The sequence below is a fragment of the Rhinoraja longicauda genome, chromosome 11 (assembly GCF_053455715.1).
Source record: "Rhinoraja longicauda isolate Sanriku21f chromosome 11, sRhiLon1.1, whole genome shotgun sequence".
NCBI classification, from domain to species: domain Eukaryota; kingdom Metazoa; phylum Chordata; class Chondrichthyes; order Rajiformes; family Arhynchobatidae; genus Rhinoraja; species Rhinoraja longicauda.
In genome coordinates this window covers 7,029,591-7,055,599 of record NC_135963.1, presented here as the reverse complement: position 1 = coordinate 7,055,599, position 26,009 = coordinate 7,029,591, and the positions used below count along the sequence as shown (strand labels likewise).

At 42.1% G+C, this 26,009-nt stretch overlaps 1 protein-coding gene across 1 annotated transcript in view; it reads right to left on the bottom strand.

The window, feature by feature from the left end:
- Positions 1-5,735: 5,735 nt before the first annotated feature.
- hs2st1a (heparan sulfate 2-O-sulfotransferase 1a) overlaps positions 5,736-26,009 on the bottom strand; it is a 118,260-nt gene continuing 97,986 nt past the window's right edge. Inside the window, exons 4-7 of the mRNA XM_078408180.1 lie at positions 20,861-20,999; positions 15,648-15,745; positions 7,591-7,748; positions 5,736-6,776 (exon numbers count right to left, since the gene is read on the bottom strand). Of these exons, the coding sequence (XP_078264306.1) occupies positions 6,550-6,776; positions 7,591-7,748; positions 15,648-15,745; positions 20,861-20,999 (622 nt within the window). The 3' untranslated portion in view covers positions 5,736-6,549. The remainder of the gene's footprint in view (positions 6,777-7,590; positions 7,749-15,647; positions 15,746-20,860; positions 21,000-26,009) is intronic.

Sequence of the window (26,009 nt, the reverse complement as noted above, 5' to 3'; positions counted from 1 at the left end):
ATTGATTACATTCAAGCAGTCCACAGTGTACAGATACAAGATAAAGGGGTCAACATTTCCCGCACGATAAAGTCAAAGCCCGATTAAAGGTCGTCTGAAGGTCTCCCAGGAGGTAGATGACAGGCTGGGATCACTCTCTAGTTGTCGATAGGATGGCTCAGTTGCCCGATAACAGCTGGGAAGAAATTGTCCCTGAATCTCAAGATAACTGTTTTCAAACTTCTGTACCTCTTGCCTGATGGGACAGGGGTCAAAAGCAAGAGGGGGGGGGGCTTACGCAGTTAATGGCAGGACCATTACCAGCGTTGATGTTGAGGAATTTTGGGATGCAAGCCATAGGGTTCCCTGAAAGTAGCAACAAGTAAATAGAGCATGAAAGGTAGTGTATGGTCCGCTTGCCTTCATCATTGGGCCATTGAGCATAGGAAGTTACGTTGGAGCTAGGTAAAACTTTGGTTAAATTCTGGCTGCTCCACTATGGCCACAATTTGGAGGCTCTGGAGAGGGTGCAAAAGAGGTTTACCCGGATGCTGACAAAAAAAAAACATTCTGCTGGAGGAACTCAGTGGTCGGGCAGTGTTCGGAATCGATGAGGACCTCGACTCGAAACGTTAACTGTCCATTTCCCTCCATAGATTTTGCCTGACTACACGAGTTCCTCAAACATTGTTTTTTAACTCAAGATTTCTGCCACTGCAGTATCTTGAGTTACCAGGATACTGCCTGGATTAGAGGGTATTAGCTAAAAAGAGGATAAAGAAACTTGGGAGTGTTTTCTCTGGAGCACTGAAAGATGAGGAGAGACCCGATAGAAATGTTTAAAATTATCAGGCATAAGGTAAATGGGCAGAACCTTTTCCCCGAGATGGAAATGTCAAATAGTGCAGAGCAAAGCTTTACGATCAGAGGAGAAAGTTTAAAGGTGAAAAGTAGGGTAGTTGTCTGGAACACTGATAGGGGTGGTTGTGGAGTTGAAACTTTTTCGATAGGCACATGAACATGCAGGGAATGAAGGGATATGAACAATGCGCAGGAAGAAGGGGTTTGTTTAATTCGGCATCGGGTTTAGCACAGACATCGTGGGCTGTTCTGCGTTATAAAGCAAAGAGTACACATCCTGAAAAAGGAAAACACTTGTAATGTTAATCAGTACGGAAGGGCAAAAAAAAGAGGAAGAGCTGGAGTAACTCAGCAGGTCAGGCAAGATCTCTGGAGAACATGGATTGTGACCCTTCTTCAGACAACTTGTGGTGGAGAGGAGAAAGCTAGAAGGGATAGGGACAGGACAAAGTCTGGCAAGTGAAAGGTGGATACAGGTGAATGTTTTTTTTGTTGATCAGCAGATGGTTGGACAAACATCTTCTGGAGATGAAAAGACAAAAAGTGTGCGATAAGGAGATAAGAGGGAAGCTGTTCAGGTTAAATGGATTGACCTGGCTTTGCCCAAGTCATTTTGAAGGATTTTTAAGAATGACTCAAATTGGCAGAATGGGTGTTTAGTAAGGGTGTCAGGGGTTATGGGGAGAAGGTAGGACAATGTTGTTGAGGGAGAAAGATAGATCAGCCATGATTGAATGGTGGAAAAGACTTGATGGGCCAAATGGCCTAATTTTGCTCTTAGAATTTATGAACATATGAATGGGTAGACAGAGTCGAGTCAAGAATGAAGAGAGTTTAATTGTCATACGAACGAACATAGAATAATTAAATTCTTAATTGTAATAGCATGACAGGCCTGGTTCAGAGATGGTATGATTTCTACATTACTAAACTAAATTTAGATCCAGTGGTTGCAACCATATATTTATCGAGTGCCAGGCACAAACAGCTTGCAACCAAAGAACTATTTCTGAAACATATTCACTGTGATATGTAGAAATAACCTGTGAATCTTTATCCTTTTTCAAAGTCAGAGGGGAATGCACATTCAAGACGCTCATGAAAGTCAAATAGCACTGACATTTAACACACTGTCAAAGGTACCATAATTTGGGTAACACAGGAAATATAAATCTTACAAGTTCTCTCAGATACGTGAACGATCCCAAACTAAAAGTGCAAGCAAGATTCTGAAAGTGTTCCCTAATGTCTTGGGCAATAATTAATCACAGAATCTTTTTCAGCACATCGCAAGATCCTGGTTTACCCGAGTGTAACCTCCCACTTTTCCCTGGTAGATTTACACCCTCTTGTACATCAAAAATCTACTCATCTCTACATTAAAAAAATTCAAATTTCTATTTCCACAACCCTTTTGAGAAATAGTATTCCCAACATAAGTTATGCTTTATATTTAAACAGTAACCCTTTGCTCCGAATTCTACCACTAAGGGAAATATCCTGTCCACATTCACCCTATGATAATAGTCACTGTTTAGTACTTTGGCACTTCAAAGTCACAATATACATGCAAGTCACAGGAAAACATAACTAGCCCTGACTCACCCCTCCTTCTCATCTCTATAGCGGCTACGATCCTTCAACGATAGTGCATCCCACTTCTGGGCCATTTTTTATTGAGTATAGTTGATAGATGCAGCATTGAAACAGGCCCCATGGCCCACCGAGTCCACACCGACTCGCGATCCCCTTACACTAGCACTATCCTACACACTAGGGGCGATTTATAAAAGCCAATTAATCTACAAGCCTGCACATCTTTGAAGTGTTCGAGGAAACCGGAGCACCCAGAAAAAACCCACGTAGTCACAGGGAAAACGTACAAACTCCATGCAGACAGCACCCGTAGTCAGGATCGAACCCGGGCCTCTGGCGCTGTGAGGCAGCAACTCTATGGCTGCACCACTGTGCCACACTTACAACACTTACAAAAGAAGTGTTGCAACACTTACAAAAGAACAAATCTGTAAAAATTATCCAAAATCATATCGGAAAGCTCCACTGAAGATGTTTACTATGGTGCATATAAAATACAACGCAAAATATTTCAAATAGGTTTATTTATTGGAGAGCATTGGCATCAGAAAAAAAACTGAAAAGCTACAACCAAAAAAGCCTTACCATGGTGAAAACAGAACAATTTTCTGATTCTACACAAAATGTCAAGACGTTGGTATTGTTCATGATGCAGAAATGAGCTTAAAATGTACACTTTTTACAACATGGATCGTGATGAGGAAGGCACTATTCTGCTGCTTGTGTTTTAAACAGTTATATAGAACACAATCCATATTTTCCCAGTATTTACACTCTGTACCTTATCTATTCATGCCTTCAGCTCCAACACTATGCACCTTGCGAGATGGGCACGATGCTGGGAATAACACCAATCATACAGTGGAACTAAAGTTTAATTTCACCTCTAAATATACAGCAAACATCTAAAAGCTTAAAATTCTAACACCAAATATCGAGAACCCCCAAACCAGAATACGTATGAAATTTATGAAGCTTATTTAGTAGTGGTTAACGCTGAATGCCCCACTCTTCCATTTTTTATTTTTTTGTAAGTGTGAAGGGATTACAGCTGCATCAGTAGTTCCACAACAGGGGTAATACAACAAGGTTTTTGAAGTTCAACACTTGACAGCTGAATGCACAGGAGAATCTTCTCACCATTGAGAAACATTTCAAGTACAATCTTGGCAATACAGAGGAGAGAATTTAGCCCCATTCCAACTTTGAAAACACATTGAATGCTAGCCCATGATATTCCAATAATTAATTTCCTTAATTCACATCTATTTACTCTGCTGATTTGGTAAGTACCCGAGAGACTTGCTCTACATTAAAGGACGAGACATTCTTACAGCAGGATTGTTGTTGCAGGTGTGGGTGGAAGCTACCACTAATCTGACACCCTAAATGCTGGAGGAATGTCATTTTTATAACACCCTCAAATTGGGCCTCAGTTACGTGTAGGAAGGAACTGCAGATGCTGGTTTACTCCAAAGAGACACAAAACACTGGAGTAACTCAGCAGGTCAGGCAGCATCTCTGGAGGTAAAAAAGATAGGTGACGTATCGGGTCAAGACCTTTTTTCAGGCAGCTTATGACCCAAGTCACCATCCATTCCTTTTCTCTAGAGATGCTGCCTGACCCGGTGAGTTTATACCCAGACCCACCATTGCCAGTTAGATGGCATGAAGTAAAGATAGGAAAATAAACCTAGCTTCATGACTTTGTCATGCTAACCTCTCAGGCACATGGGGGACATGTCCTGAAGTTGCAGGAAGACCAAAGTCTTTTTTTTGGATCGGAGGACAGTTGTTGCCGCCGTTATTTCTCTGCCCTCCCATTGTTTGGAGCTTAAAGTGGGATCATTCATGACCATGTCAACAAATTCAATTTGTAAAAAAAGACAAAAAATGCTGGAGTAACTCCGTGGGTCAGGCAGCATCTCTGGAGAACATGGACAGGTGACATTTCAGAGTCCCGACCCGCTGCATTACTCCGGCAGTGTCTTTTGTTGTAAACCAGCATCTGCAGTTCCTAGTTTCTACACTTCAATTTGTAAGATGTTATGATATCACTGGAAGCTCTAGCCCATTTTTCATTGTTTAGTTTAGAGAAACGGCATGGAAACAAGCTCTTCCGCCCACCGGGCCCAAGCCGCCAGTCGATTGCCCGTTCACACTATTTCCACGTTATCTCACTTTCTCATCCACTCCCTTACACACCAGGAGCAATTTAGAGGCCAATTAACCTGCAAACCAACATGTCTTTGGGGCGTGGAAGGGAAGTGGAGCACCCAGAGGAAACTCACGCGGTCATAGGGAGAATGTGCAAACTCCATGCACCCGAGATCATGACCGAACCCGGATTGCTGGCGCTGGGAGGTAACAGGTCTACCAGCTGTACCACCGGCCTGCCCAAAATCTGTATTAATTAGGCTTGAGGATTGCTAAACATACGGAAAATCAGGATCCCATAACAAAAAGCATGAACATTTCCTTTCACTGAATTTGTTGCCTGTTCTCCTCCATCACACACTGAATAGCCACTGCTGTAGGATTTTCTGGTTTATTAAGGTAAACTTCTGCCACATAGCAGCACCATCAAGAACCCACTCTGCAAATATAATCCACCTCAACCATGAAAGGCAGGCTTGATCACAGCAGGACTTGATCAAACGTGCTTTTCAAGGGTGGAACATTCATCCACCCTCAAAACCACTGGCTGCTCAATCAATGGAAAATGCAGCCCAGAGTGTCTAATGAACAGTTTTAGTTTTAACCTTTTAAATAAACAGATCTATTTATCTTGGAAACTGTAATGTTTTTAATAGGAACAAGAGGCAAAGGAACTAGTGAAGATATCTGCAAACAAATATGTTTTCATATCACAGATCCCACTGTGTACAGGGGTTGGGGTGAACATGCACAAGTGGCACCATGCAGTTAAGAGGCTAAATACAAGGAACCTCTCTTTTGTGAAATTGAGCAGCACAATGTCACCCCCCTCTGAAAACATAGCAAGCCTACAGGATAAATTATTACATTTCTGATTTTTTTTTAAAAAAGTGCAATTAAAATGTACTTAGAAATGCAGCATAGTACAATGCATAATCTTTTAAATTGGGGTTGGAAACAACAATAAAAATCTACCAATACTGTCGAAACCAATTGGTGATCTCAGCACAACCAGATTCTTAAACAGTTTAAAATGATTCTCCACTGGGGAATCTCCTTGATTTTCTAACGGTAGGTATGGGCAACCAAGTGCTACATAAGATAGACACAAAATGATGGAATAACTCAGCGGGACAGGCAGCATCTCTGGAGATGCTGCCCGTCCCGCTGAGTTACTCCAGCATTTTGCGTCTATCTTCGGTTTAAACCAGCATCTGCAGTTCCTTCCGAAACGTACAGCTTCTTCCTACACAAGTGCTACACAAAAGCACCTTCAAAGGCTGCTTCAGTGTAACTGCCAAGTCTCTGCAGTGCGCATTTTGTTCTTGATCTCGTTAATATTATTTTGCATGATACAAATAAGTGAGGAGGATTTGAGTCTACAAATTGAAATTTACACAAAAAGTATCTAACAAAAGGATGCACAGCATGTTGTATGGGACACTTTCAATTACACCACCTTGAACAAAAGTGGTGCAAAATAAATACTTCAAACCTTTTGGTCCAAACACTCAAAATGTGCGATATTTACAGCACTTTATCCTTTATCTTACTCCGAAATTACAATACTTTTGAAACACTTTATAAAGCATCCTAGTAAAAATAGTTCTACAGGTAAAAGTTTACAAGACACAGGAATCCCTAAAACATACCACAATTTGATCAGTAATCATGACAGAATGCCATCCACACATTTAGGATACTGTGTAAATGATTTTGCTTGCTCATTTGTCCATTGATTCACATAATTGGTGGCATTAAATCTTTGCAGATTTAAATGTCTCACAGCAGATTTGATACAAACTGCAGAGTTTCCGTCTCTGGACTTATTGGGGGAGGGGGGGGAAGAAAAAAAAAATCATTGGGAGCGTTTCCCCCCCCCCCCTAAGATTACAACCGATTCAGCAGAAAGACATTTCTTGATGCAGTTTTTCAGGTCATTAGAGTAAAAACTGTTCAATTTACTTTCGGATAGATTTTTTCAAACAAGTAGTTCTGGGTGAGGAGGTAAAGTTCGCCATCTTTTTCTCTCACTGCATGAGCTCTAATAAACTGAAATTGTTCCAGGGCAAACTCGTAGAACTCATTTTCCATTTTCCAGATCTCGGACAGCTGCAGTTTGGCTATGGTTTCTTTTGTAGGCATTTTCTTCTCTGCCGTTTTTCGAAGGTGAGATTTCTTTCCTGATTAAAGAGGAAATCAAGAAACAAAGGAAACAACATGAGCTCTTATTTATCAATATGCAAAACACTGATCAATTCCCAAGATTACATCTGTTCTAAATCGTACACACTTTCTAAATACATGGAAATAAATGGCCTTTATCTGCAGTGTCAGTCTCTTTGAATAAAATAACTACAGCTGATGACTTTTTTTTCCTTTGGTGCCTCTCCACTGCAGAACTCTGGTTAAGCACTCATTAGAACTAACTGTAATGCCAGAGACAGGAGCATCAAGGAGTGAAACCTCCACTCAACAGCACGAGACCAGCCGTTGGCATTTATAAACTTTGCCTGGTTATGGTTGGTTGTAACTGCACCTAATAGAAGATCCAGTTCAACTACATCAATAGAAACCCGCCCCAGGAATAAAATAGGGAATAGTACAAATTAGTAGCTCCAACTTCCATTTCCGGCCATTTCCTTTTAAAGATAAATCTATTCTTCGTGTCAGGACTCAAAGGGAAAATTAAAAGAAAACACCAACTTTTGAAATCCACTGCAAAAAAAAACAAAATGAAGGAAAAAAACTCGGGTCAGGCAGCATCTATGAAGTGAAACAGTTAATGACCCTTTGTGAGAATTGGAAAAAGAAACAAGTTAATTGAGCCTTTTCATCATTTTCTATTTTTGCATACGATTCAGGGGAAACTGAATCCAACTCATGATCTCAACGATATCCAAAGCAGAGTTTATAAAATTATAGAATTAAAAGATGAATATTTTGTATTAACAAGGTATCAGCGCACATGCACGCACAAAACATTTTCTGACTAACCTGTACGGTATAGTTCTGTAGCTCCTCTAAAGAAGCGTGGCAAGACTGCCTCCAGGAGCATTATGAAGTCTTCCAATTCCTCGGTTACTCCGACGAGGAGATACTCGTTAACAAGGTTGTATTTGGCTTGTTCCAAAGCCCATTTGCTTCCAACATTCCTGTAATGACAAAGAGTAATGATCGCTAGTAGGCTACAGACAGGAGAAGGATTTCCGCAGATCCTCACCCACTTTAATTGCATCTAGGATAGGACAGGTAATTAATCTCATGCTGTGCTGTCACTGCGTTACAATCTTATTAAAAACAGTGGTGTTTAGGAAATAGGTCACAGGTGCTACTCTTTTCACCAAGGCAAATAACGAGCTTTATTTGTGGCTTTGGACCTGCAAGCCAGGTAGGTTTACTGACACACTACCAAATGCTGTTGCTGATCACCAGGGAGTCTATTCTGTAGTGTTCTCAGTCAGCTGGTTATTAGCAGGGTCAGTGAAAAGACATGGGTACATTCTGCAGATTTACAATCAGTACATATCCCATGGAGAACTGCAATTCCTCAGTTTTGAAATAAAATGCACATTATATCCGAATGTACTTTGGAGTCGTACAAAACCTAACCAAACTAAAAATATTGAAATTCATGGCTAGAAGCAAAATTATATTAAAAAGAAAACTCTCTCAAGGTAGACATCTCTGCAAAAATAGCCACTGGCACAAAAGGCCCATTTGCTGCTACTGTTGGAATGAACAGTCAGTGATATCCCATGAGTGACTACTGTCTAAACTTCTGACTGTGCTCAAGATGTGAATTCACACTGTTGCAGTACATATTTCAAAACACTTTAAAGAGACAATGACCAGTGAAGTTGAATTCCTTCTGGATATAACCAGTAAGTTTTGTTTTAAAGCTGATGTTTAATCATGGCCACAAGCAATTTACTGTCACGCTAGAACTTCAGCTGGTCTAGAATTGTCTGCAGTTCAAAGCATAAACAATTTTCGTAAAACTAAAGTTTTTATTAAATGAATCAATCATCTACATTTATAAATACAAAAGTGATCAGACCAGTGTGTAAATTAAATCTGTTAAAACTTTAAAGGTAATACCTATTTCCCTTAAGTAAAAAAAGGATTTGATACCAGTAAATTGTTACCCAAGCTTTACAAGTAAACAAAGAAACAATGCAGCTTGTCAAAGGTCCAGCCTCCACACCCTACCACTTCAAAGACAAGATGTAGACAATAGACAATAGGTGCAGGTGTAGGCCATTCAGCCCTTCGAGCCAGCACCGCCATTCAATGCGATCATGGCTGATCACTCTCAATCAGTACCCCGTTCCTGCCTTCTCCCCATACCCCCTCACTCCGCTATCCTTAAGAGCTCTATCCAACTCTCTCTTGAAAGCATCCAACGAACTGGCCTCCACTGCCTTCTGAGGCAGAGAATTCCACACCTTCACCACTCTCTGACTGAAAAAGTTCTTCCTCATCTCCGTTCTAAATGGCCTACCCCTTATTCTTAAACTGTGGCCCCTTGTTCTGGACCCCCCCAACATTGGGAACATGTTTCCTGCCTCTAATGTGTCCAATCCCCTAATTATCTTATATGTTTCAATAAGATCCCCCCTCATCCTTCTAAATTCCAGTGTATACAAGCCTAATTGCTCCAGCCTTTCAACATACGACAGTCTCGACATTCCGGGAATTAACCTAGTGAACCTACGCTGCACGCCCTCAATAGAAACAAAGAACTGCAGATGGTGGTTAATACACAAAATGACAAAGTGCTGGATTAACTCAGCAAGGTCAGACAGCATCTCCGAACAACATGGATAAGTGACGTTTTGGGTCACGACTCCTTTAAAGACAAATGAGGAGATGGAAGCCAAAAAGTTGGCCAAAAAAGAGCCTTCCACTAGACACAGATCAACACATATTGTGACAACGGATCACAGATCCAGAACGTTCACCGATTCTTTTTCAACAGATGCAGCCTGACTACTGAGTTTTTTTTGGCATTTTTAAATTTTAGTTTCGTATATCCAGTGTGGAAGCAGCCCCTTCGGCCCAACTTGCGTAGACCGACCAACATGTCCCATCTACACTCATCCCACCTGTCTGTGTTTTGCCCATATCCCTCTAAACCTGTCCTATCCATGTACCTGTCCAAATGTTTCTTCAACGTTGCAATATTACCTACCTCAACCACCACCTCCGGCAGCTCGTTCCATGCACCCACCACCCTTTGTGTGAAATAATGTTACCCCTCAGGTTCCTATTAAATCTCCCCCCCCCCTCACCTTAAACCTATGTCCCCTGGTTCACGATTCCCCTACTCTGTGCGTCTGATCCATTCCTCTCATGATTTTGGTACCTGCAGTTTTTTTTTCCCCCAAACGGAAAGTGGTTTGCCTTTCTTCGAGGAAGAAACTTACTATATTCTGACAGTGACAATTTCTTGATAGCTTATTCACACCCTTATATTGTCAAAATGTAAACTGCTGCTGTATATATAGGATCTTAAGGTATTCTTACCCAAATCTTTACAACAGGCTTTATACTTGATTAGTACGGGGTGTCAGGGGGTTATGGGGAGAAGGCAGGAAAATGGGGTTAGGAGGGAGAGATAGATCAGCTATGATTGAATGGCAGAGTAGACTTGATGGGCCAAATGGCCTAATTCTGCTCCTATTATGACCTTAAATCTCGGGTATCAATTTACCTAAAGGGTGGTTCACCACACTCCTCACTGGATTGAAGAACCAATCTAGATTGCATGCAGATTCAGGATCCTGGCCTCACCCACACATTCTTGCCTCAGAGGTAAGGTACCAACTGACCTCAATGACACCAAGCGATGCAAAGTAAAGCTCTGATGTATAAAAACTGCCAAAGGACAATCAGCAGCAAACGGAGGCAAGCATGACACAACAAAATGGAATCTATCCACTCTCTCCCAACATAATGAAGGGAATAGATGCGGCATTTGTTCCCACAATAAACGCTGCTGCTGGTTTGAATTTACTCCACTATTTGGAAATGTTTCAGGGAAAAAGGACAATGTCTGGCTTTTCACGAGCGAGAGTGGCAGATAATTGCCCTGTTAGCAGCAGGCAAACAAGTGCAAAGAGACCAGCTAGAGACTGATCTTGAAGTCAATTCAGCTACATGGCCTTTCTCACCAGTCCCTTTGTTATCCTTTAATGAGTCCCCATGACAAGTGTACAGTCCATCCACAGCTGTTTTAACTCATCATTTTCAGACACTTCCACCAGTGAAAGATTGGCAGGGAATTTCTTCAACCACATCCGGACACTGGCTGTGAAACTGAAAAGAGAACATGGAGAGGAAGTGAAGATTCACCAGACTGATTCCTGGGATGGCAATTCTGCCCCACGAGGCAGGGATTGAGGAAGCTCGGCCTAAATTCTTTGGCGTTCAGAAGTTTGAGTTTAATTTATTGTCATGTGTATAGAGGTACTGTGAAAAGCTTTTCTTGCCTGCTAACCAGTCAGTATAATGGCAATACATGATTACAATCGAGAGTAGTTCAGGACTGCTCTCTATTGTTGGTACGGATGGTTCTTGTCCTGGGAGGCAGAGAATGGACAGATCTGAGAGAAGATTAAGAAGAGCATAGTTAAAGTAAGAAACGCTGCTGTTGGAGTAGAGATTTAAAAGAGTGGAGGAATTGTAATGCGTGATTGCAGATCCACTTCTGGCACACAGAGTCGTCTGGGTTGGGTGCCATCTTGCACCTAATGTGAGGGCACCTCATTTTTCATGGGCTCAACAACGTAGGTTTGACAATAGACAATAGGTGCAGGAGTAGGCCATTCGGCCCTTCGAGCCAGCATCGCCATTCAATGTGATCATGGCTGATCATTCTCAATCAGTACCCCGTTCCTGCCTTCTCCCCATACCCCCTGACTCCGCTATCCTTAAGAGCTCTATCTGGAGGATTTCTCCTTTGTCCATAGTCTGGAATTAAAGGTCAAAGCTTTAAATAAGTGGGCTGCTTAGGATTGACCAAGGAGAAACCTCTTCGCCCAGATGGCAGCAAATCTTTGGCATTCTTTCTCCAGAAGAGCTGCGGCGCCTCAGTGAGAGATTGCATTTAAAACAATGATCAATAAATTTCTGGTTGTTCAAGGAATCAAGGGATATATGGGGATTGGGCAGGAACAAGCAAAAGTCATACAGTGGAACACAAAAACTAACCCTGCTTTTTTGTTTCCTGAGCCACATGGCCACCTTTCATGTGGCCACATCAGATGCCACAACCCGACTCCCGAACCAGGACATCAGTAATACCAATAAATATCACCACTTACAATAAGATGCCTCACCAATATGCTTTATGCCACACAAAGCATGACAAAGAGGCTTATTTTTGTTTTACACACACTTGATTTTTAGTCTAATACAATCGGTATCAAAGCGGCTCAAAGGTATGGGCACGTACTGAAAAAATTTCTACAAGGTGGACACAAAATGCTGGAGTAACTCAGCGGGACAGACAGCATCTCTGGAGAGAAGGAATAGGTGACATTTCGGGTCCAGACCCTTCTTCAGACTGGTCTCGACACGAAACGTCACCCATTCCTTCTCTTCAGAGATGCTGCCTGTCCCGCTGAGTTACTCCAGCATTTTGTGTCTACCTTTGATTTAAACCAGCCTCTGCAGTTCTTTCCTACCTATTTTCTACATGCCATCTTAAAGGCTTGGGACTTGGGGAATTGTTTCCAACCTAAAGATTTGGCTGGATTAAAAAGCCAGATTCTAATTCACATAGTAGTTAGTATCTTGGACAGGGTAAAATCATTGTTCAATTTGAACTTACCTTTACAGAAGAATCCCTACTACAATTCTGGAACCATCCCAACAAGAATTTATACAATGTAGTTAAAAAAGAACTGAAAGATGCTGGTTTATACCAAAGATAGTCACAATAGACAATAGGTGCAGGAGTAGGCCATTCAGCCCTTCGAGCCAGCTGAACATTCTCAATCAGTACCCCGTTTCTGCCGTCTCCCCATACCCCCTGACTCCTCTATCCTTAAGAGCTCTATCTAGCTCTCTCTTGAATGCGTTCAGAGAATTGGCCTCCACTGCCTTCTGAGGCAGAGATTTCCACAGATTCACAACTCTCTGACTGAAAAAGTTTTTCCTCATCTCCGTTCTAAATGGCCGACCCCTTATTCTTAAAACTGTGGCCCCTGGTTCTGGACTCCCCCAACATTGGGAACATGTTTCCTGCCTCTAATGTGTCCAACCCCTTAATAATCTTATACGTTTCGATAAGATCCCCTCTCATCCTTCTAAATTCCAGTGTGAATTAACTCAACAGGTTAGGCAGCATGTCTGGAGAAAATGGATAAGTGACGTATTAGGTTGGGATCCTTTTTCAGCCTGAAGACGGGTTCCGACCCAAAACGTCACTTATCCGTTCTCTCCAGGGATGCCACCTGACCCGCTGAATTACTCCAGCATTACCTATTTCCAGAATTTATACAATGCTATTTTAAAATCATTTGGATATCATTTGAGATGGAGTTTCTTCCCACAGGCCATCAGGACTGTTAACTCTCATATCACCAGGGACTAATTTAATTTACTGTATTAATTTATTTTTTGTGTTAATTTTTTTTCTTCTATTCTGTTTTGTAGTTTAGCACAATCCGCGGGCGTTGCCACTTTCATTTCACTGCACATCTTGTATATGTATGTGACAAATAAACTTGACTTGACTTGATACAGACGGCACAGTGGGAGAGTTGCTGTCCTACAGCCTCAGAAACCCGGGTTTGATCCTGGTGCTGTCTGTACGGTGTTTGTATTTTCTCCCCATGATGGTGTGGGTTTTCTCCGGGTGCTCCAGTTTCCTCCCACACTCTAAAGACGTACAGATTTGTAGGTTAACTGGCTTTGGCAAAATTGTAAATCGACCCGAGTGTGCAGGATAGTGCTAGTACACGGGGATTGTTGTTTGGCGCGGATTCGGTCCGCCGAAGGGCCTGTTTCCGCACTGTATCTCTAAACTAAACTGTTGTGACGTCATTGCTAAAATTCTTTCACAATATTTTTGCTTGCATTTCCTTTATTATTTCTACATTAAACTATGCCCTGCAGTCCACAAATCGTGAACTTACCAGATACAGAAAATCAGAACCTGACATCGGAATCTGACATCAGGCTTCTCCCTCACCATCCTCGTTCTCAGACTGTCGGCAATTCCCCAAATTCGAGGCATTGCAGAGTTATTAGATATCTAGAGATTGGTTACAATGCAAGGCAGAACAATGGGTACTCCAGATGCTTTATTAAAGCTAACAAAATGGAATCTTTAGATTTGGTAGCGGTCTATTATTGTCATGTGTAGTGAAAAGATAGTGAAAAGCTTCTGTCAGCAAAAGCATTGGTGAGTCATCAGTTTAGGTTTATATTGTCACGGGTACACAAAGTGCAGTGAAATGCTTTTGTTTGCGTGCCATCCAATTAAGTCAGATAATACTACTCATTAATATAATCAGGCCAAATAAGTTCAGAAGTTGAGGGAAATGAAAGATACCAGATTGCAGAATATAGTGTCTCAGCATTGTGGTGTAAAAGTTCTGGTGAAAAAGTCCAATGTCCGCGATAAGGTATGTTGGAGAATTGGGACTGTATCCTGGTTTATGCAAGGGCCTTTCTGAAGCCTGGTAACACAAAGAAAGCAGCTGTTAGGCAGCATCTCTGGTAAAAAAAAAAGGATGGGTGACGTTTCGGGTCGGATCCCAACTTCACACTGAAAGTAGAGGGGAGGGAACTGAAACATTTGCGGCCCTGTTTAGTCTTGGTTCTCCCGCCTCCAGCTCTTCACCCACCCCTTCCTTTCAGTCTGAAGAAGGGTTCCAATGCAAAACATCACCCATCCTTTTTCTCCAGAGAAACTGCCTGACCCGCTGCGTTACTCCAGCACTTCAGTATGTCTTCGGTATATAGCAGCATCTGCAGTTCATTTCTACACAGCAAGAAGTTGTTCTGGAGTCTGGTGGTATGCACTTTCAAGCTTCTATATCTTCTGCCAGACACGAGTGGGGGAAGGAACGACAGGGGTGGGGAAAGTCCTGGATTATGTTGGTTGCTTTCCTGAGGCATCTCCTGAAGTGTAGATGGAGTTAGTGGTAGGAAGTCTGATCTGTTGGATAGACTGGTCTACATTCACAACTCCCTCCTACCTTTATCCAACCATGGTAATATATCTAGCAAAACTGCCAAAAACTCTTTCTGGCGTGTTAACAACATACATTAATATTGTAACCCACATTAACAATGCAAGATTCTCACCTGATCTGATAAAATCTGCATTTATCCACCACCATGTATCCCAAATCTGTCGCTTTGCCCATAATTCCTCCTGTTATCTTGCTAGTTTAACCCACATCGGTAGCTTTTTGTCCCAAACCCAATCTTATAAAGAAACTTGTAATTCAATTTTTTTTTAAATTATACTGGGGCACACATATTGTTTATACAGCATAGTGGCGCAGCAATAGAGTTGCTGCCTTACAGCACCAGAGACTGGGGTTGGATCCTGCCGACACATGCTGTCTGTACGGAGTTGGTACGTTCTCCCTGTGACCACGTGGGTTTTCTCCGGAAGCCCCGGTTTCCTCCCACTACAAAAGCGTACAGATTTGTAGGCTAATTGGCTTGGTATAAAATATAAATTGTTCCCAGTGTGCGCAGGATAGTGTTAGTGCGTGGGGATCGCTAGTCGGCCCGGAATCAGTGGGCCCCAAGGGCCTGTTTCCGCGCTGTATCTCTAAACTAATCAACAGTGGGCATCCGAACCACCACAGTGAAAAGGAATTCTCAGCATCATCAGTCCAGGTTGCATTTCAAACATCACTCTTTTGTAAAATGAATTTATAATGCACGTTTAAAAAAATATTTTCCATAAATTATTTTGTCTATAATGATGTCGTACATGATTTGCCAAATAAAACGTAATAAATAGCAAATGTGCATTTTATTTACATTAGGTTTACAAATTGAAAAATTTCCATTGTACCTACCAACATTCTGAGCTGTGGCCACAAAAGAAAGGAATCTGAAGCCAAAGCTTCTCTGGAGCACAGTCTGACCCACCAGCTGCAACACATTCATCAAACGTCTGGAGTGGGGGTTGGGGAAGAGGGAGGAAAATAAAAGAAATTGCTGCAAGCCACCAGTAAATCAGAACAAGCAGAAATAAGTACTGCCAGTCAATACAAACTTTCAAACCAATGCTTCAGAAACCACATGATGTCAAAGTCAGTACTGCAATCTGTAGAGATTCTAACACACAATCGTTAACACAATTAAATTTCAACATGCTCCAAGTGACCACACATCGAGTAAATCACTGCAATAAACGATTACGGTGCGGGCACTCAGAACAGAATTCTAATTTTCCCAAGGAGCTTTTAAAAAAAAAAATCTAACTGCTGTTTGAAAATATTTCGTTAACCTGCTACTCTTGCATACAACAGTATCAGTCTTGCTAAATAACTACGTTAAATTCCCAGACAATTTCATTTGTGAAGCAGTGTACATTTACCAAATGGTGAGTTCACTTTCATTGTATCGAGAAAGCTAGATCATTAGACCTCAAGACATAGGAGCAGGACGAGGCCATTTGGCCCATCGAGTCTATTCCACCATTCAATCGTGGCCGAAATATTTTCCCCTCTCAATCCCACTCTCTTGCCCTCTCCCTGTAACCTTTGCTGCCCCGACTAATCAAGAACCTATCAACCTCCATTTTAAAAATACCCAATGTCTTGGCCTTCATTGCCATCTGCAGCAATGAATTCCACAGATTCAGCACCCTCTGACTAAACAATTTCCTCCTCATTGTCTTTGCCTTTGGATTACCCATGGGCCTTGTGAAAGTTCAATGATTCTAGAATGAAGACCATAATTGTTATTGGTAATTACTACCCTTTTTAAATCATTCTATCTCCATAAGGAACTGTACCTTGCCCGTTGCAATTTCCCCCAGCTCCAACATGATCCCACCATCTTTCCCTTTCTGCATTTTGCAGGGACCCATTCTTCTGTCCCCACTCACCATGGCACTTTCCCATGCAACTAACAGATAGGGTAGATATTCCTTTCGTCATGGTAGTGGGTATCAACAACAAGCCATGCGTTTAAGGTGCAAGGAAGGACTTTAGTTTTAAAGGGATTTTTGTTTTAATATAGTGGTAGACAGATTGCACTTGCGCTTTTGGAGATGGTGGTTAGATAAAAATTGCAAGAGATATTTAGTTGTGAAATAGGCAAAGAGGAATAGACCTAATACGGGAAAATAGGTTTAGTGCAGATGGACAAAAATGGTGGCATGGACATGATGGGCTGAACGGCCTATTTCTGTAATCTATTACCTGTCCAGTCACCTCTTTCGTTCCCACCATTCAGGGGCCCAAATTGAAGATGAAGCAGCAATTTACTTCCATTCTTGTCTACTGCACTCGATGTTCAGAATATGGCCTACTTTACATTGGAAAAACCAAACACAGATTGGGCGTGGACTATCTGGATCACCTATGCTCAGTCTGCAGGGATGATCCCGAGCTTTTATGCATACCATTCTAATTCTCAACCCTACCACTATTCTGATCTGCCTGGGAACTTTGCGACCTTCTAGAATGAACAATAAATTTTCCATCTGCAGATAAACAGCTTTGGCTTTAAAGAAACCTGTCCAGTTATTTGAACAAAATCATAAAATGCTGGTAAAACTCTGATCAGGCAGCATTTGTGGAGAGAGAAACAGTTAACCTTTCGCGTCTGCAATCATTAAGAATCAAGTCGCTGACTGTTTCTCTTACCTCTGATGCTGCCTGACTTGCGAGTTTTTCCACTAAATTTTACTGTTTCAGATTTCCAGCATCTTCAATTTTTCGATTTCCAGCTATTTACAATATTGATAAGGAAACCGATTAATTTCAAGGGACAAAATCTAAATTTTAACTTTAATTTTTGAAGATACGCTCTGATGGAATTAAAACCAGTATCATACCACAAAATCGACCTTGAATTTTCGTTAAACGTACAATATTTCACGCTTCTACAAAAACCATACACAGAAACGGAGGAATCAAGAAAAGGAAGTTAAAGGGATTAACCTTGCGGCACAATCTGGTTATTTCCACCTTGAGTTATGCAACGTGATCTCTATTTGACGCAATATTCTGGTAACTTGCTTCCAATTACTTTTTTGTCCCCAATTTATATTTTCCAGTTTTATACTTGACCTTTGAGGTCCTACATGAATAGTACAAATGAACTGAAACAAGGTTTTTAGAAGTGTAATTTTGTCCAGTCTTCTCCCCTTTCATCTTCTCCTGGTGATTATGGACTCTTACTCGCTCAGAAGTAGTAAATGTAATGGCTGGGGGGGGAGGAGGGGGGGAATATACTGGCACACTCTACCTCAGGGCTGCACTATGAGAGGGCTGCACTGTTGGATATGCCATCATTTTGATTAGATGTTAAACCAAAATCATGTCAGTAACCATTAGTTGTTTTAAAGTCTTCCTGGATAAAAAATAGGCAAGTTGTTATTACAATCCTAGACAACATTTGTTCAGCCATGACTAAAACCAGATTAATCAGTAACGCAGTGGTAGAGTTGCTGCCTTACAGCGCCAGAGACCCGGGTTCGATCTTGACTATGTGCGCTGTCTGCACGGAGTTTGTATCTTCTCCCTGTGACTGCTTGGGTTTTTTGGTTTCCTCCCACACTCCAAAGATGTCCAGGCTTGCTGGTCAATTGGCATATGCATATTTTCTCTAGGGTGTTGTGTAGGATAGAACTAGCGTACGAGTGATTGTTGGCTGGCGTGGACTCGGTGGGCTGATGGGCCTGTTTGCACACTGTATCTCTAAACTGAAAGTAAGCATGCAGGTACAGCAGGCAGTGAAGAAAGCCAATGGCATGTTGGCCTTCATGACTAGAGGAGTTGAGTATAGGAGCAAAGAGGTCCTTCTACAGTTGTACAGGGCCCTAGTGAGACCGCACCTGGAGTACTGTGCGCAGTTTTGGTCTCCAAATTTGAGGAAGGACATTCTTGCTATTGAGGGAGTGCAGCGTAGGTTTACTAGGTTAATTCCCGGAATGGCTGGATTGTTGTACGTTGAAAGACTGGAGCGACTGGGCTTGTATACGCTGGAATTTAGAAGTATGAGAGGAGATCTTATTGAAACATATACGATTATTAAGGGATTTGACTCGCTAGAGGCAGGAAACATGTTCTTAACGCATGGGCCTGATGGGCACTTGCCCGGGGGCCCACGAGCATAGGGGCCCCATGCTGATCTGTGTATGTTAAGTGACTTGCAATAAATAAATACTACTTTAAAAATGTAGGTTCAATAAGTGCTTTTTTCGCAATATTTTCGGTCCCTAAGTGCTTCTCGCAGCGATCTGTAAGTGCTTTTCGCAAAAATGTAGCACCCTAAGTCCATCGCTAAGTGCTTTTCGTCGGCACGACAGGGGGGGGGGGCTGGTAGGGAAAGGGGGGTGGGGGAGAGTAACGGTAGGGGCCCCAGTACACTGCTTTGCCCGGGGGCCCATAATGCTGTAAAAACGGCCCTGCATGTTCCCAATGTTGGGGGAGTCCAGAACCAGGAGCCACAGTTTAAGAATAAGGAGTAGGCCATTTAGAATGGAGATGAGGAAAAACCTTTCCACTCAAGAGTTTGAAATCTGTGGAATTCTCTAGTGGGTGTAGGATAGTGTTAATGTACGGGGATCGCTGGGCGGCACGGACTTGGAGGGCCGAAAAGGCCTGTTTCCGGCTGTATATATATGATATGATATGATATGATATGAGAAGGCAGTGGAGGCCAATTCTCTGGATATTTTCAAGAGAGAGTTAGATAGAGCTGTTAATGATAGCGGAGTCAGGGGTTATGGGGAGAGGGCAGGAACGGGTACTGATTGTGGATGATCAGCCATGATCACATTGAATGTGATCGAACACTCGAATGGCCTATTCCTGCACCTATTGTCTATAAACTAACCCAAATATATTATATATTTGGTATCAGTCAAGTGCTATGCCACTTTCCTGTGTAATAAAAGGTACTTCAGTTGTTTCTTTCCCATTTAGTTTCTCGGCAACTGAGCCCACAGGCTCTCTCAGGCACCAATAATCACCTGTAACGACTAGCTTAGACAGACTGTTTGACTTTGGTGGGAATCATAGCTGAAACTGATCTTGTCATCAAGCGACTTTCATCCAGACTCTCTGGAGGGGAGGATTACCCATTTTCCAGACTCCAACTGGGCGACTCAAGGCAAAGAGTAGTATTTCCGTCTCTCACCTGACAGAAATGAGTTAACTTCAAGTAAGCAGAGATTAAATTTGGAGCTTTCTGACCGAGATGACTCAGCTGTTGAAATGCAAAAGTCACATGGCTTTCAAGCAAATCCTAATTTAATTTCCTTAATTTGCAGTAATACCCAACGGACCCATAAAATGGCCATGTATTGCAATAGAAATTAAAGAAAAACATGTAAGAGTATGAGATTAAGCAAAAGGTAAATAAAAATATCTGCACCGTGAATGGATTTCCTCACTTCACATTCCCCCACTATGAAAACAGTGCGGTAGAGCAAGCTGTGGTAGTTGTACGAGACAGATCATGGGAAAAAAAAATCACTCTAGAATTATCTTAACTTGTAATAATAACTAGTAATATGATCAATGCCATCTGTTAACTCCCTGAAATGATTTCCCTCCTCTGCAGCTCACTTATTGCAGAAGCGCTTTCCAGGATTAACACTTATCCCAGCAAAATCAGTACGCATTTTCATTTTTACCACTTTGCACCCCGCCAACCATCCCCCAAATCCAAAGATTAAAGACAAAAACGTTCTATCCACAGGACTAGAGTGTGCAAAATATACATTTTCAACCAAATAACTAAGTTATAAAGTCATAATTTCTGGAATCAAACTTGAAAAAGTTAGATGTTGCAGCATTCTGTTGTCCATTATATTTTGCTTTTTTAAACATCTTTCTATCTTGCTTGGTGCTGTAAGGATTACATTCACAGATTCATAGAAAAATAGGTGCAGGAGTAGGCCATTCAGCCCTTCGAACCAGCACCGCCATTCAATATGATCATGGCTGATCATCTAAAATCAGTACCCCGTTCCTGCTTTTTCCCCCCATATCCCTTGATTCCTTTGGCCCTCAGAGCTAAATCTAATTCTCTCTTTAAATAATTTTACCTTTTTATCTCCTTGCTTTCTTCTCTTTAGTCCCGGCCGGTAGTCATCACCAAAGCGTAGAAAGTAGTAATAGGACACCAGTCTTTCAATTGGGTCTCGGATTACATTGACATATATGGGTTTCTTTTTCACACCATACCTGCAGTAAAAGGCAGGAGACATATTACAATGCAATTTCAATTTTCAATGTGGAGTAAACCTTTTCTTCAATGCTGATATATTCAATGCTTTCAATATTGAAACCATCAATATTCCTGTCAAGAACATCATATATCTTTTCTAAAAGTATTCCATTGTGTCATCACCACTTTCTCAGCGGTTCTAATGGAATCAAACAAATAGGCGTTAAAACAGAAAAAAATAACCATTTAACACAATATTGCTTTGGATTAAAAACTGCTGCTGACTACAATCACAAAACCGATAAAATTTGTGTGCGCATAAAAACTACCTACTATATCTACATTTTAGATTAAGAATTTGGAGAAGAGGGTCGTGGTATTAACTTTTACAGAAATTTCTATTTATGAGTATTGTGCATTGTTCTAATAGCAATGACTGATTACAACATTAATGTGCATTGCAAACATGTTACCTAAACCAAAATTGCATTATAAAAGTACAGAACCAGACCTCAATCTGCTTTTATATAAACCAAGAGAATTTCGATTAAATTCTCAAGAAATCAACGAAGGAAATGGTTTCAACTGGAAACAATGCAAATCTTTATTAATGAAAATGAAAATGACTCATTCCATTGACATCAATGAAAGGAAACCCGCCAAGCACATCTGTTCTGCTCCTGTCTCTTTGGTCTGTTTCCAACAGACAAGAAACCACCTTTTCGTTATTACCAGTTCTTGCCAAGTTACAGCAAAACCATCCTAATAGGGGGAAACATGCAGTCATAGCATTTCTTATGCCTCAATAATTTAATCCAACAAGCAGCTACATCACATGATCTCAAAATGTCACAGGTACAAGCTCCATTTGCTGTCTCCAGTGTTCTGCAGAACTTATAATATTCACCCCATCCTGTGATCATAGTCCACAGTCGGATGCCCACATGTCAGCAGGCATGGGATTAGCTTTAACCATGATACATCCACAATCATAAAACAACAGTACTCAAATATCACAAATTAATGATCACTGAGTCAAAGTAGAAGCGGCACGAAAACAATATAGGAGAAACAAGGAACTGCCGATGCTGGTTTACACAAAAGGACACAAAGTGTTGGAGCAACTCAGCAGGTCAGTCAGCATTTCTGGAGAACATGGATGCGATGTGTCGAGTCTAAAAAAGGACTCGACACGAAACGTCACTTATCCCCATCCTTCAGGGATGCTGTCTGACTAACTGAGTTATGCCAGCACTGTGTCTTTTTATATATACTTTTGCGAGAATTTTGCACCTTCAGGGAAACAACAAACTATGGGTAGAAAATAAAATTAAAAGGCATATATTCACACATCAGGCAGAATATTCTGCACTCACTTGCAAAACAATGCATAATAAAGCAAGGTTATTGAAGGCAACTTCCAGAATGGCTTTAATTTTTATGATGCATATCCAAGACTTGTTCCAAAGCATTCCAAATTCAGTGCTGCCAGCTTTATTACACTGTTTACCAGTAACTGCATTTCACCGCTGTGCTAGGGCTTCTTTGAATTCAAAAATTCAAGGAGAGATCGTTTGTAATAGTGTCGGAAGGATGCTGGTTTACACCGAAGATAGACACAAAATGCTGGAGTAACGCAGTGGGACAGGCAGGATCTCTGGAGGGAAGGAATGGGTGATGTTTTGGGCCAGAACCCTTCTTCAGTCTGAAGAAGGATCACGACCCAAAACCCATTCTCTCCAGAGATGCTGTGTGTCCCGCTGAGTTACACCAGGATTTTGTGTCTATCTTCATTTGTAATAGGTCGGGCAATAGTTTCAACAACTGTTGTGTCAGATAATTTCACTATTTGAATGTGTCACTGAACTGGTGTCACCAAAATGACACTGATGAAATATGTTTAACAGTCAGGAAACTCTCTAATTTTGCTCGTGTTATATTCTTGAAAATATAAGAGAATGCCATTGTTGATCAGCAATGATCAGATTTGAGGAAACACCTAAACTACTGAAGCATCCTTTTATTTTCATGTGGTATCAACTTTAAAGATACAAACCTCAAGAAGTGGGGCAGAGTTACAACCCAAGTGTAGTTTCCTCGAATGGTGCACAAAAATTGCACTCTGAGGTTTTTGGAGTGATTTAAAAGCCAATTACCTGAGGGAAAATCCCTGTTAAGGGTGTCAGAATAGTTTTACCAATGGGAGAATGTAGAAACAAAGAATTGCAGAACCTGGTTAATACACAAAAGAACACAAAGTGCCAGAGTAAATTAGCAGGTCAGGCAGCATCTCTGGAGAACATGGATATGTGACGTTTCGGGTCAGGACCTTTCTACAGAAACATCACTTATCCATGTTCTCCAGAGATGCTGCCTGACCTGCTGAGTTACTCCAGCACCTCGTGTCCTTTTTTAAAAAACTAATTGGAGGTTATCTAACAAACGTACCCATTTCAAAGAGACAATGTCATTAAAATTGGAAACCTATTTTGTATTTTGAGAAAGTGGTCATAATCATTAATTATCAGAAGATAAATAGCAGCCTATCTTCTATCAGAAACATTTATTCACAAAATACTGGAGTAACTCAGCGGGTCAGGCAGCATCTCAGGAGAGAAGGAATGGGTGACGTTTCGGGTCGAGACCCTTCTTCAGACTAATTGTACCAGCATTTATTTTCTTATTCTATCAGAAGCATGCCTACAGATCCCCAAATAATTTTTGCATTCACAGTGAGAGCAGCCACCATGTTAACAAGATGTAGTTAGTCCCAATAGCAGCTTTATAGCCATACAGGGAGCGTATTGATCAGCATCCACTTGGATTGCTTGAGAACTATGCAATCTGGAACAGAGCCAGACATTTACAAGCAAACTGGATGTCAACTGTTGCCGACCCAGAATGTTTTAGTAGCCAGTTGGATTGCAATACAATTCATATTGACTTAAAAATTACTCTTAAATTGTTTTTAATGGGTAAATAACATCACAAAGAATCGCCAGCAAGACCCTGACATTTATGCCCCATCACTTGTGAGTCAAGAAGGTGGTCTGGTTCAACACAATCAGGGATGTCAGGGGGTATGAGCGATAGATCAGCCATGATTGAATGGCGGAATAGACTCGATGGGCCGAATGGCCTAATACTGCTCCTGTCACTTATGACCTATGGCAATCAACCACCAGCTGAATGTCAAACACATGGTGAGAATTCAAAATTATGCACTGGAATTGGATTTAAATATTTGCATTCTTAAAGACCCAGTGACCCAGAAAAACACCAAACAATCGGAAAATCCAACATGCACTTTGGGTATTTCTGCACTCTGTATCTTCCCTTTTGCTCTATCTTGATTGTATTTAAGTATATATATCTGATCAGATAGGATGCAAAACAAAGTTATTCACTGTACCTCAGTATATGTGACAATTATAAAACTAAACCTTAATTATAAAGTCCAGAACTCCTAATGCTTGTATCACCACCTCCTCAACCTGTTCTACAGCTTTTAATGAACCATGTGCATGTATCTCCAGATCTTTGTGCCAGGACCCCGTTCAGAATGCAAAGAAAGTTTTCATTGTACCTGTACCTCTCCACAGTTGTGCACATGACAATAAACTTAAAAGATACACAAAAAGCTGGAGTAACTCAGCGGGACAGGAAGCATCTCTGGAGACAAGGAATGGGTGACGTTTCGGGTCGAGACCCTTCTTCAGACTGATTAGGGATAAGGGAAACGAGAGATATAGACAGTGACGTGGAGAGATAAAGAACAATGAATGAAAGGTATGCAAAAAAGTAACGATGATAAAGGAAACAGGCAACTGTTAGCTGTTTGCAGAGTGAAAATGAGATGCTAGTTCGACTTGGGGTGGGGGGGGGGAAGAAGAGAGGAATAGAGAGAGAGAGAGAGAGAGAGAGAGAGAGAGAGAGAGAGAGAGAGAGAGAGAGAGAGGGGGAAAGCCAGAGCTACCTGAAGTGAGAGAAATCAACATTCATACCACTGGGCTGTAAGCTGCCCAAGCAAAATACGAGATGCTGTTCCTCCAATTTACGTTTAGGCTCTCACTGACAATGGAGGAGACCTAGGACAGAAAGGTCTGTGTGGAAATGGGAAGGAGAATTAAAGTGTTTAGCAACCGGGAGATCAGGTAGGTTCAGGCAGGCTGAGCGAAGGTGTTCAGCGAAATGATCACCCAGTCTGCGTTTGGTCTCGCCGATGTACAAGAGTCCACATCTTGAACAACAGATGCAGTAGATGAGATTGGAGGTGCACGTGAACCTCTGCCTAACCCGAAAGGACTGTCGGGGACCCTGGACAGAGTTGAGGGAGGAGGTACAGCAACAGGTGTTGCATCTTCTGCGGTTGCAGGGGAAGATACCCGAGGTGGTTTGGGTGGGAAGGGATGAGTTAACCAGGGGAGGAGCCAGCGCTGCCGTCGCAGCTGCGGCTTGCCTGCAGTCCGTCTGTCTTTTGTGTTTTTTATTGTTTTTGTCTGAATTGTAGTTTAATATGATGTAGTGTTGTATGTTATGTTTTGGGGGGGGGTGGGAGGGAACGGGAACTGTAACATTCTCTCTCCAGAACGGAGACGTGACCTTTGTTCTGTGTCGTGTCTCCGTTCCCGCTGCGGCCTACCACCGGCCATGCACCTGGGACCACCTGGGGCTCTGGTTCGCAGAGCCCGTGGCGCGGACTCACCACCTGCGGCGCTGGCTGCCTGCGAATGCTGCGGGAACGGCTGTGACTCGTCTCCGGAGGCTCCGGCGCGGGCCGCGTGGACGTCGGAAGCCCGCAGGCCCCTGGATGGGGGCCGACATCGGGAGCTCCGGCAGCGGCAGCGGCAGCGTGTTCGCCCGCCCCGAATCGCGGGGCTTGGGTCGGCCCGCCACGGACCTTTCACCGTCCGGCGCGGCCTGAAATAGGCCGCGGGATTTTTCACCGCCCAGCGGGGGCTTCAATATCGGGAGCCCCGACCGCCCCGACGTGGCAACTCCAACAGCCTGACCGCGGGACAAGACGG